The 12,270-nt window shown below is 43.4% G+C and overlaps 1 protein-coding gene and 1 long non-coding RNA gene across 3 annotated transcripts in view; one reads left to right on the top strand and one right to left on the bottom strand.

The window, feature by feature from the left end:
- Positions 1-2,400: 2,400 nt before the first annotated feature.
- LOC117016903 (uncharacterized) lies at positions 2,401-6,978 on the bottom strand. The gene is made up of 3 exons (XR_004421990.1): positions 6,928-6,978; positions 3,594-3,648; positions 2,401-2,462 (listed from the first exon to the last, which is right to left on the bottom strand). It is a non-coding gene; the product is annotated as an uncharacterized LOC117016903 (long non-coding RNA).
- A 981-nt stretch (positions 6,979-7,959) lies between these two features.
- SH3RF2 (SH3 domain containing ring finger 2) overlaps positions 7,960-12,270 on the top strand; it is a 112,307-nt gene continuing 107,996 nt past the window's right edge. For both annotated transcript variants that reach the window (XM_033096706.1, XM_033096707.1), the window contains exons 1-2: positions 7,960-8,074; positions 9,135-9,618. In XM_033096706.1, coding sequence (XP_032952597.1) covers positions 9,241-9,618 — 378 coding nt within the window. In that variant the 5' untranslated portion in view covers positions 7,960-8,074; positions 9,135-9,240. The remainder of the gene's footprint in view (positions 8,075-9,134; positions 9,619-12,270) is intronic.

Genomic DNA, 12,270 nt, shown 5'->3' on the forward strand with positions numbered 1-12,270 from the left:
TAATAATAGGGTTATCGTTCTTTGCATAGACTCTTGCATAAAATAATGTTAATTGTTATTACTTAACCTAATAGCCAACCGCCCCGCCCCCTTAAAGTTCTACAGGGTGCTGCAATGCCCAAGACCACAGAAGCCTGTGGGCAGGTAGTCTGTGAGTTGACAGTCATATAAGGGCCAAATCGGAATGAATAACTCCTTCAGGAAAAGAAGCCAGGAGTTGGGCTCAGTTTTAAACTGTACTTTAGATGCAATACGATAGATAATAAGAGACCTGCTAAGGGGATAATGATTAACCTTTACTAAACACTTACTCTGTTCCACAATGTTTGAAGCATTTTATAAGTATCTTCTCAGCGTAGGCTCACAATAATCCTATGAAGTCCTATTATTATTCCCATTTTACAGATGAGAAAACCAAGTACAGAGTGTTAATCAACTTGCTCTCAACCATACTCTTATTTAATAAGATGGCACAGGCCTTCTGACTCCAGACCTTGGGCTCTTAAGCACTATAGTAAGTTAGAAACAATGGCAGAAAGAGGTCAATTATAGCTAGGACAAAAAGAGGAATTCATATATTGCCAACTAATATCTTTCAAGCACCTTTTATGCACCACACTGTTCTAAGTGCTGCCAACACATATTAGGAAGTTTATTCCTTATGGCAAGCCAAGAAGTATGAGTACATATTTCAAATAGCACTTTTATGAATGGGGTTGAGGACCGTTGAGCACCTTGGGCCACAGAGCTATTATTAGTGGTAGAGATGAGTTTCCAAAGGATGTCTGCAGATTCCAAGTCCCAAGCTTTCTCCCTAGGAACGCTATAAGAATTCCAAACCCACATGAATCATCCTTATCCCTCAGCAAATATTTATTAAGCACTTACTGTGTCAGGCACAAATGAACAACCCGGACATGGTTCCTGCACCATGGAACAGAGATTATGTGGAAGAGGGAGACAATTTATAAGGACAAGTGAGTAACATATAATATTATACAATTAATATATAATTACCATCATTACAGGGCCCCCAAATGTCTAATTGATTAGACAAACGTCATTTACAGTTAGTTTTAGGAAAATAATTCTAATTCTTAAAAAAAAAAAAGAAGAAGAAGAAAAGGAAGATATTTATTTCTCACGTATTTCATATTATCCTAGAAGACCTACCTATGAAGAGAGACAACTAAGACTAATCAGGGCATTTAGGGAATTACTGAGTTTTGCAACTTTCCCACGTGTGATCAAAAGTACAAGATTGTAGTTACCCAACAGCTTAGGCAAATTGTCAGCTTTTGCACAGACTTGCCCTGAGTTTAATAAGAATTAAGGTTATATCCTGCTCATAGTTTTAAATCAAAACATTTACTGATTTCATCAGAAAGGAAACAGTAAAAAAAGGAAGAAGACCGGTTAGGAGTGAAGTGACTGATCTCAGCCCTTTTCTTTTGGAAGAAACAGTATCTGTTATGGATTAACATCTACTTGCAGTAGTTTCGGAGCTTTGCAGTTTAGTTTTCTTTTTAAAGTCTGTCTTATCAATTGTAATGCATAGGCTATTAGTGTTATAGGATTTAGCTCCCTTTATTGTAAATGTTTTAGTAAATCTATAATGATTTAAGCCATTTTTATTATCTCTGAAAATTTATTACATCAGTAACATGTTTGTTGTAGAAAAATTCCAAATACACCTGAGCAAAGTGAAACAAATTAAAATCAACTATTAAGTCCAGTGGCCAGAAATAACTGTTGCTGACATTTGGCATACAATCTTCTAGTCTCAATATTATATATCTAAGTATCATTCCTAAATAACCTGGGCTCGTATAGCTTGTAAGTTTCTATATTCACTTCTGTGAATGTCTTTCATGTCATTAAATATACATCTCCACTATCATTTTTAATAGTAAATTATATTTATCCACTCCCTTATTATTGGGCTTTAAGGATATTTTTAACTTTTCACTATTATGAGTAATTACATGAGAAACATTCATGGCTATATATCTGTTAATTAGTATAAATCTCTAGAAGTGGTATTCAGAGTCAAAGGGCAGGGATATATTTATAAGTTTTCATATATATGTGTGTGTGTGTGTGTGTGTGTGTGTATATATGTATACATATACATATATATATAAAACCAACATATATATATATGTTTTTTTAACTTTTTATTTCAAAATAATTATAGATTCACAAGAAGTTGCAAAAATGGTACAGAGAAGTCCCTTGCACATTTTACCAATATTCCCCCAATGATAACATCTTATATAACTATAATGCATTCTAAAAGCTAGGAAATTGACATTGGCACAGTATAATAACTAGATTACAGACTCTACTTGGATTTGACCAGCTGAATTATTTTTAATAGAATGGTAAGAAGCATACTTACTTTCCGACTTGCTTTCCTGCTTTCTCTCACACAGCTGCCTTTAGAACTCCCTTCTAATCTTCTGTAGAAGAAGAAATACAATTATATTTAGTAGACTACTGTCTCTTATTGCAAATCAAGAGGAAGAAATGCAAGTAAAAATCTGCTTCATAAATGGTGAACCACCATTTATGGAGTTGAAAATGGGTACGTTCTGCCCTCCTTTTGGTTCTTTGCAGTGATGTCAGTTCCTTTATGATATACCAGAAGAGTTTCCCAAAGCCTGGGGTACCCCAACATAAAATGAATAACATGGAATCACACAATAAAAAAGTTACTCATTTCTCCTTCACTCTTCTGATTATATCAAGGAGAAAATATTACTTAGGTGCAGTCTTCTAATGCCCGCCCAACATTTGCTAATCCTCCTTTTTTAACAAATTGCTCAGGCCTCAAGTTCAGATATAGGTAGGCAATAGCATTGAACGGGAATTCAATGACATTTTATTGTTTTAATTAAATGTGCTTTTACTTTCGCCTTCAAAAGGTAGCAAATGAAACTGGTTTTTTATTTACAGAAGTATTTTTTAGAGTTTTTTTAAAAATGAATTCATTTCAATGAAAAAGTGATTTGAGACTTTTAACAAGTATGTGACTATGGCAAACAGCATAAAGATAAGATGCAAATGACTGAGGTTAGGGATCATTGCGTTAGAGCATTTTGATGAATAAAAAACTAATGGACTCCATGGCTGGGCGTGTTCTTCTTTGGGTTGAGTTTGAGTTAGAGTAAGAACCATCTGGCTCTTGGTCCTCTGATGGCATCTGCCTACCCAAAAAAGAAGGAAGATGAGAAGAACCCTACATCTATTAAGCACTTACTGTATGCATCATTTCATTGACTCCTCAGCACAACCCAATGGGGTAGGTCCTAGTAGTAACCTCATTTTATACATGAAGAATCCAAGGGACAGAAGAATGAGTAATTCGCCCAAGTGATCTCTTTAGTAACTGGCAGAGCTGTTAGATTCCAGGTCTGTTAGACTCCAAAACCATGCTCTTGACTGCTGGTTCATACTGTTTCTCACTAAACTTAAGGACCATAAGTCATCTCTAGAAAATGTGGGATGACTCTTTTTCCATGCCAGCAGTTTGGGTCACTTTCCTGTAGGTCTGATGACTGCATAGGAATACCCTAAAGTTCACGGCTTACCTGCAAACACCCTTCTGATTGAAGAGGAACTCTCACAGTTGATTTCATTGCAGGCCTACAAACAAAGAAAGACATTGTTTTATAGACCTTCAACCCCTGCCATTCCTCTTTCCTTCACATTTCCACTATTGGAAAGGTGCCCACTTTCCTCTAATCCTTCCTCTCCTTGAATGGTTCCAAACGTTTCCCGGTATCACTAGAAAACCAAAACATGGGGGGAAATTCAGCATCATGAAACAGATCCTATAGATCCATTTAAATATTTAAAACATATATCCAAATTTCTACTAGGTACTGAGGGAAAAAGGCAGCAAGAGTCCAATGATGGCTAAGAGAGTCTTCATGACCCCTGCAGTTAAAATGCTTCAGCTTTCCAGCTACCTGGACTCCTTTGGTGGATTTATGGATTGTTTTACAAATTATTAACTTTATGGCAAAGAGCCAGTCGAGTGAAAAATAGCATACCTCTAAAATTATAACTCCAATAAATAAGTACATATGATTGACAAAAATTGTCTGTACATTGGTTTTGTGATTTAATTTCAAATTTTCACAAAACTATCTTAGCCTGAGACAAAGGCCTGCTTGCTTCAGGGTAATTTATTTGGGATCAGGGGTTAGGGATGGAGAAGTGCTACAGGGAATGAGGGAGAGAAAACACAAGGATGCATTATTGCATTAGCCACCCAGTGGAAAAGTGGTATTCGTCCCACAGAACCTTCTGAAGAACCTTAGGAAATCTCAGGACCATCTGCTCCAAATGCTGAAAAGGGAAGCATTTATTACCCACTAAATGTGGTCCACACTTGGGTGTGGAGCAGATTCTCATTGGTGTCCCAGATGACATCATAGAACAGCTCTAGGGCAGGAGGCAAGAGGTGCATGGCAGGGACCTGAATGGGGTAAAACTTCTTAGCCTGAGTAAGAGATGGGGCCGAGAACATTCAGAGTGGCACCCAAGCACTGTCCAGTATAAAACCATTATCAACAGTTTGATGTACAACTGCCCAGACACAATTTTTGAAGAACACCATTCATTCATAAATCCATTCAAAACCATTCATTAAGCATCAACTGCATGCCAGTCACTGTGTTACATATGAGGGGTAAAGCAGTGACCAGACACATAAGTGCCTTGCTCTCTTAGAGCTTACAGTCTTTGGGGGGATCAGGCATTAAATAAATTATTACGTAATTGTTGAACTATAATTATCACAACTGTTATGAAGGAGAAGGGTAGGGTAAACTTTCCAGTCATGAGATTCAAGGAGGGCTTCCCTGGGGAAGTGGCATGCGAGCTAAAACTTGCTGTGGAGGGGGTAAAGAAAGCAAAGGGGGCAAGAACAGAAGAGAAGAAGAGGAAAAGTGTAACTAGAAAGTGTGTTGCAGACGGAAAGAAGAGCATGAACAAATGCCCTCTGGCAGAAAAACTTAAACTGTCCTGAGTAAAGAGAGAAAGCCAGTGGGACTGGAGTGGGTGAGTGCGGGGGAGACATGGGGGTAAGTTGAGGCAGGAAAGGTGAGCAGGAGCCAGATGATGTCAGGCCTGACGGGAGAACAAGGCTTTGATTTTAATCCTACAGTCAGTGGGAACCTACTGAAGGGTTTTGAACAGGGGAACGAGGCGATCAGATTTGCCTTTTTTTTTTTTTTTACATAAATCAAGATATACTTGTAAATACAAGCAGCAGAAGCTCATAAATGTCACACAGGTATTTACAAAAGAGTACAATCTATAATCACTACATAACAGTACAAATATAAACAGGAGTGTTGATGAGGTGGGAGCCGTGGAGGGGGTGGCCTGAGCCTGGAGTCTGGGACGGTGTGCATAGGTCACCTTTTCTGTTTGTTTTTGAGGACTAGATGTTCATCTGATTTGATGCCAAGGGTAGCACTTGGGTAAGCCAAGGTAAAATCCCTGCTTAAAATTCTCCCCCTTCTTCAAAAGCTTCAAAAGAAAATTTCTCCCCAAGTTTCAGTGAAAATTAACCTCTGATGTGGCTGGTATTGGGGACCACCTATAGGGTGTGATTTGAGAAATGCGAAAAGACCACTCCTGTTCAATGTAAACTTTCTCTGTTCTCCACTGGTGCCTAAGAAGCTACCATCACAATTCTATTCTGCTGAACCTTCGATTGCCAAATAAGCTAGTACGGAGCAGCCCACTGGATCTATCCTGCCTTCCTAGGACAGAGCTGGGTTTTATTTTGTTTTCTCGGGGATGGGAGGATTCGAAGGTTTTTGAGACCCCTGGCCCTACAGGAGCATGGAGGACACCATGAGCCTGGGCAGGTTACAGAGAGTGGGCTCCTTTGACTTCATCATTTTGTTTTGAGCAGGCCCTGGGATACAGCTGGTGTGTACAATATGGATACTATGTATAAATGTGTGCGGATTTACACAGCCAAGTATATGGGTATACTTAGGACACGCACATAACTTTATAACAGGGAGCAATAACAGTAAGGAACACAGGCCCTGGTACTGGGCCAACCTGGGTTCAGATCACAAGCCTTGTAAGCCTAGGAAAGTGACAGCGCCTACCTTATGGCAGGCGGGATTCAATGAGAAAATCTGTTTAGAATCTTGGCCCTGGTCCATGGCATACAGCAAGTGCTCTGTAAATGTTACTGTTAAGATCACCTGTGTGTCCTCATGCAAGCATGTGTGTGCATGTGCCTTAAGTGCAGATTTGGGCACCTAAGGGAGATAGAGTGTGTTTAAGAACAAGAGGGAAGGAGGAAGCATGTTCCCCAGCCCTGCAGCAAGAGTTGGGCCCTGGAGCAGACCTTTCTAGAGGCTGAGAGGACCGCAGGGCAGCTCACAAAGGAGAGAGCTCAGCTTTACCAAGTGGGAAACAGAGTAAGGCACCGCAAAGGGCCTCAAATTACAAGGAGCTTCCTGATGGGCACAGAATCTATAAAAGTGGAAATAATTGGAGACCGACAATAGAATGGGATGCGATGTTGTTGAAGCTCAAACTACCCTCCATAAAGGGGAGACTGAAAAAAAAAAAAGAGTTGAAAATGGTCTCTGAAGTGGACACTTCTCCAAATTAGACTTCTGTGCTCAGACGACAATTGACTTTGCTCCATCCTGATTCTCTTCACTGTTTTGAGCTTCACGCGTGTTTGCTTTTTCAGAGCTGACATGGAAGAACTTCGAAAAACATATAAACCACCATCCTCAGTTCTCAGGCCGTTTTTTCCCCTCTGAATATTTGCCCAAGCAGTGGTATCTAAGGGCTTTCTGCATTATACAGAAGTGCCATCCTTAGGTGGAGAGAGAAGATGCAGGAACGCCCGGTTTCTAGTCCCAGTTCTGCCCTTACCTCACTGGGCAACGTCAAGGAGTCTCTCCATCTCACCGGGCACAGCTGCCTCATCTGCAAAAGAAGTTGATTGGTCAATTTGGGTCATTATCTTTTGACTTCCTGCCATCCCAGAAGAGGTTTAGCTCCCTACCATCTCTCCTCCCCCTTAAAGCTGTATCATCACATGACATGGTACTTAAGAGTACAGACCACCTGCCTATTGCTAGCTGTGACTCCTGGGATGAGTGATTTATGTAACCTCTCTGTGTCTCCATTTCCTCCTTTGTATCATTGAGTTGCTAAAAGGATTAAATGAGTTAATAGAGGTAAAGAGTTTAGAACAGTGCTCGGCACGGATAAGGGCTACTGTGGTGTTAAGTAATATTATTATTATTTACTTTATTAAGTACCTTGGTTACTTTACATGAAATATGCTATTGATAAATCAAGAAATAAAAGGATAAGCATTATTTGGGGCTGTGAAAAAATTCTCCGGTGGGTAGGGGGCCGGGGGAGAGCTGGGACCATTGCTTTTCCTCTTTTTAAATTCCCTTCTGTGCTTTCATTTTTTCAAGGATGTGTATGTACTATTGTCATTTTGTTTTGGACGTGCCACTATTTTTTAAATTTAAAGAGATTGAACCAAAAGATCACTGAAGTTCCCCTCAAATCCCTAAATTGACTCTGATTTTTAAGGAGTAATACTTTTTAGGTGGCCTGCTTATCTTTGTTATTGTACCTACCTTTTCAGGAAATCCTCATATAGGTTAAAAATAAACAGTCACCTTCGTATGTTTATAACTGAGCGGGTTTCGACTTCTTGGACGAGAGAGAAAATGAAAAAGGTGCAAATATAAACTATAAATACTTGGCCGTAAGGGCTCACGTGTTTTGCCCCTTATAATCTGTTACATAAAGGAGGGCTCAGTAGCAGAGTGAACTCAAGGAAAACCTGCTGCTGGCCGCCCGGCGGTGAAAGAGTTAACAGGGCTGGGTAAGGCGATCCCTTGAAAGGAGTAAGACTCGGAGTTGTTAAAGTTTTCCAAGCTGCGGCAGGCAGCCAGGCAGGCAGCGTGGCTCCTGGGGAAAAGGAAGCAAGTTGGAGGGAGCCTGGCAGAGCCGTGGATCCTGCTGAGCTGAACTCAGCAGAGGTTACAAGCTCAAGGTCAGTGGTCCCCGCACAGTTCCTCAGAGCTGACATCTTTGGGGAGTTGTGTCAGGAAGGCAAGGCACCATCTCTCATCCTCGTGTGCCCAGTCTGCTCTGCTTCCTAGTGGGGCCACCCGCCGTCCTGCTGAACTTTTGGGGGGGGGGTGGGAGCTGGTGGCTGCGTTCACTCAAGCGTTGGCCCTTGTGAGGGACCCAGGACCTATTCCCAGGAGACTTTTCTAAACTGGAGACTTCTTCTTTTCAGACATCCAAAAGGAAACTTTCTGGAACAAGCGCCCCTCCCCACACACACACACACACCCCCACCCACCCCCACCCCCACACACCTGTGTATGCTGCTCCATCTTGGTTTCTGCAGGCTGTGATCACAATCCAGAATTCCTATCTGCTTCTGTTGAAACTGAGAACAATTGTCAAAGTAGCTAAACAGGCTGCATGACTTTTTCTTGTGGGAGGAATATTGTCTCTGAGGCTATTGTCTGTCACTGAAAATGAGTTTCTAGTAGAAGTTTTTCTTGTACATTGCTAGAACAAAATGATGGAGGAAAGACGCAGTGGCAAGGAAATAGTTCTACATCGGCATGAGATTCCGAGAAACTTACCCATGTACACTTGACTTGTCTGCATGTGGTGCGGGTGATAGAGAAACTGAAACCTAGGGAAACAGGGGTAGGTAGATCATAGCTGGCTTCACAGAAACTGCATCCTGAGGGAGCTTTAATTTGAGAATTGAAACCGTCTTGGGTGGTAAAGGACCCTCCTCGAGCCCTGGCTGGAAGACAGGCTAATTCTGTCTCCCTGTTCTTGCCTTCCACACAGAAAAGCAATGAGTAAGTAAGTAGTCAGTCACCGTTGAAGGCTCCCTCGGATCCTGCAGCAGGCAGGAGTTGGGTCTTATACCTGCAAGCACTGAATCAGAATGAGTCATCTGAAACTTGGGTGCTGGAACAAAGTACTTGCAAACTGCCTTATGAGACACTGCCTCCATGTAGGTGGGGTATAGCTCTCAGAGCAGTCACATTTTTTTCTCCTCTCATCCTTTCTCCTTCAAACAGGCAGGAATTTTGACGCTCTCAAGAGACCGGCTCTGCCCCCCTGGCTTAGCTAACCCTACAATGTGGACTCTGCCCCTGCTGCTCAGGATTGGAGTTTTAAAATAAGATGGATGATTTGACGTTACTTGATCTTCTGGCGTGCCCCGTGTGCTTTGAAAAACTCGATGTCACAGCCAAGGTCCTCCCTTGCCAGCACACCTTCTGCAAACCATGTCTCCAGAGGATTTTCAAGGCCCACAAGGAGCTGAGGTGCCCCGAGTGCAGGACCCCGGTGTTTTGCAGTATCGAGGCGCTGCCGGCCAACCTACTGCTCGTGCGCCTGCTGGATGGTGTGCGCTCCGGGCAGAGCTCAGGGAGAGGGGTCTCCGTCCGCAAGCCTGGTGTGCTGACCTCACAGGACAGCAGGAAAAGCAGGACTAACCCCAGAGGCCTGCAGTCCAGCCCTTTCCGGCTCGTGCCGAATATCAGAATCCACATGGATGGGGTAAGAAAGATCTTATTTGTTCGTATTGTGTCCCCCTTGGAGGTTGGATTTGTGTATGCCGGGAGTGAGGGGTTATCACTTTCAGTTAGGTTTCAAACAGGTGCTGCCAAGGATTCCTCAGAGATCAGTTTCTGTGGGCGGCGACCATTTTACTGAAATTTGGTGGAATCCTGAGGCTACCTGCTCATTCCAGGAATTCTTTTAGAATCATGAAAGCGTCCCAGGTTCTTCTTGCTTCTTGTCCAGAAGTTAGTAGGACAAGGAAAGCCTTCTTGATTTTATTTTTGGTCTTTCGCTTCTGTTCTGAGGCTAATCCAGTGCACAGAAAAATGCAGAGGACGGAGGGGAAACAGAGAGAAAACAAACTCACATGCATGTGGCTTTGGGGAATCTTGGAGAAGTTTCCAAATGTCAGGTTTTGTTTGAATTTTACCCAGATCCATGTTTCCACCCTGGTCCCCGTCATAAAGTGCTATTATGACAATGTTCATTCATAATCTATTCAAAGCTATCAAGGTACTTGACGCCCAAGTAGGGTACAGGAGGGAGGTGTGTGTGTGGGTGGACTGATGAATAGGAATGGCTGGGCTGTGAAGCATAGATGTGAACAGGGGCCCCGCAGATATGTCTTACTTTACAAAACGAATAAAACACACATCACATGCACATCAGCGGCTGCAATTAAAAACCGAACGGGCCCAGCAGGGCCATATAAGGTATCACCCAGTGATGTGTTTGGTGTTTGGACAACGTGAGTCGCCATCAGCCTTGTTGCAGGAAGCTGTGTAAGGGCACGTCTCGAGAGAAGGACATGGTCCTGTGAGTCCAGCAGGATTATTTGCACTGTCACCCCAGGAGTCAGTGTGCCAGCCTGAACATGGCAAGCTGTGTCCTGACCCGTTGGCATACTTAGAAAGTCAAAGCTGCATTCTGTGCAGTGTTACCTATTGCGAGCTTTAAAACAGGCAGCAGCATTCCAGGACTTGGGGCTGTGAAGAGTAGCAGTGGGTGGGAGCATCTTCTGGAGTCCTTCCCAGCGAAGGAGAATGGGCTTGTGATGTGTGTTCCGAACGATTTTCTAAAATATTCCTTCCAACAGTTCACTCCTCCTTTGGTTCACTGCACCTTCAAGCCGCCCATGCGGGACGGGAGTGTGGAACCAATCAAACATGAGAGCGGGAAGAAGCGGGGCGTTGGTGCGGGTTCTTCATTGCTTTTTACTGCCATTGTGCTTGTATGTGTGAACACATTCCAGAAAAGGGCTTGACACTCTTCTTTAAGATTTCCCATTAGTCCTAGGTCCAGCCAGCAGTCAGAACTCACAGGCCTGGAAAAGGCAGGATGGGGGTGGGGGAGCAAATGTCTCTCAGACGTGCCTTATTTATAGAGAATGGGCTCTATCTCCAGCCAGCAAATCTCCCTTTGAATTCCTAAGACCCAGCAACCCTTCCCCTCCCCAGCCCTGCAGAGTCTGACTTGCCTCCCCATAAAGTATCATTACTCACTAAGAAAGTGTTGCCAGACCGGGAGGAGGCAAGTCCCTTATAGCCTTTGGATATTTTTTTGTTCATGTTTTCATCTTTTTCGATGTGGCTATGTTGCTAAGAAGAGGTAGCAACAAACGGATCCACAGCTACTAAGTTTTTGAACCCCAGACAGTGATTCCAGCACCCCGCTCCTTCCCCCCCTCCCCCCCAGCACCCCGCTCCTTCCCCCTCCCCCCCAGCACCCCGCTCCTTCCCCCCTCCCCCCAGCACCCCGCTCCTTCCACCCCTCCCCCCTCCCGCGCGGGGGGGGGGGGGGGGGGGGCGTTTCCCCCGCCCTCGCCCCAGCAGAGGGAGTTGTGGGGATGAGACCTGATCATACGTCAGAGATAGTCATTAAGATACTGCATGTCCCTGGAACTCTCTCCCAGGGACTTGTAACATCAGACCAAGGTGCCAGAGATGGCATTGTGCCCATCCCTTGAGCTTCACTGGACCAAATCCTGTCCATGAGGCTGAAACACAGAATCAAGCCCTTGAGGGCTCCTCCTTTCAGGCAGGACCTGGTTTGGTAAAGATGCTCTGAAAGAGAGCAGAGCCGCCGTTTCCTTCATTTCCTGAGCCCACCTTTCTTGAGGGGCCTCATCTCATCCCTTTTGCCTCTCATTGGGGACATGAACAAGCCCATTCCTGGATGTAAATATGGCTGTCATTCTACAACCTGTTCTACTCCCCAAAATATAACGATCCTTCCTGTAAGTGTGAAAGCAATCCTGTATGCCTCAGTTCAGAGAACTGAGGATGGTCTGGGATGCCACACGCTGCTCCAAGTCAGAGGAGCAGACTTGCATCCTCAGTCAAATCCTCACCAAGTTACTTGCCCTCTCATTCTCAGTCCAGTCAACAGTTTGTAATACTCACTACCCATCTTCCTCCAGGATACTGTAAAAATTATCTTTGCAACACACGGTATATCACCTTAGAAAACATATGCTACATAATACATATGCATTACCTGAAATGCAAAGCATCATCATTATCATTAATTTAAACTTGCTGTATGACTTTGGGCAGTCCACTTAAGTTTGCTGGGTCTCAATTTAAATTTCTATAAAATGGGAAAATGTATTGTAAAAACAGAGAGCCATTGTGATGCTTAACTAATTAG

The sequence above is a fragment of the Rhinolophus ferrumequinum genome, chromosome 24 (assembly GCF_004115265.2).
Source record: "Rhinolophus ferrumequinum isolate MPI-CBG mRhiFer1 chromosome 24, mRhiFer1_v1.p, whole genome shotgun sequence".
Lineage (NCBI taxonomy): Eukaryota > Metazoa > Chordata > Mammalia > Chiroptera > Rhinolophidae > Rhinolophus > Rhinolophus ferrumequinum.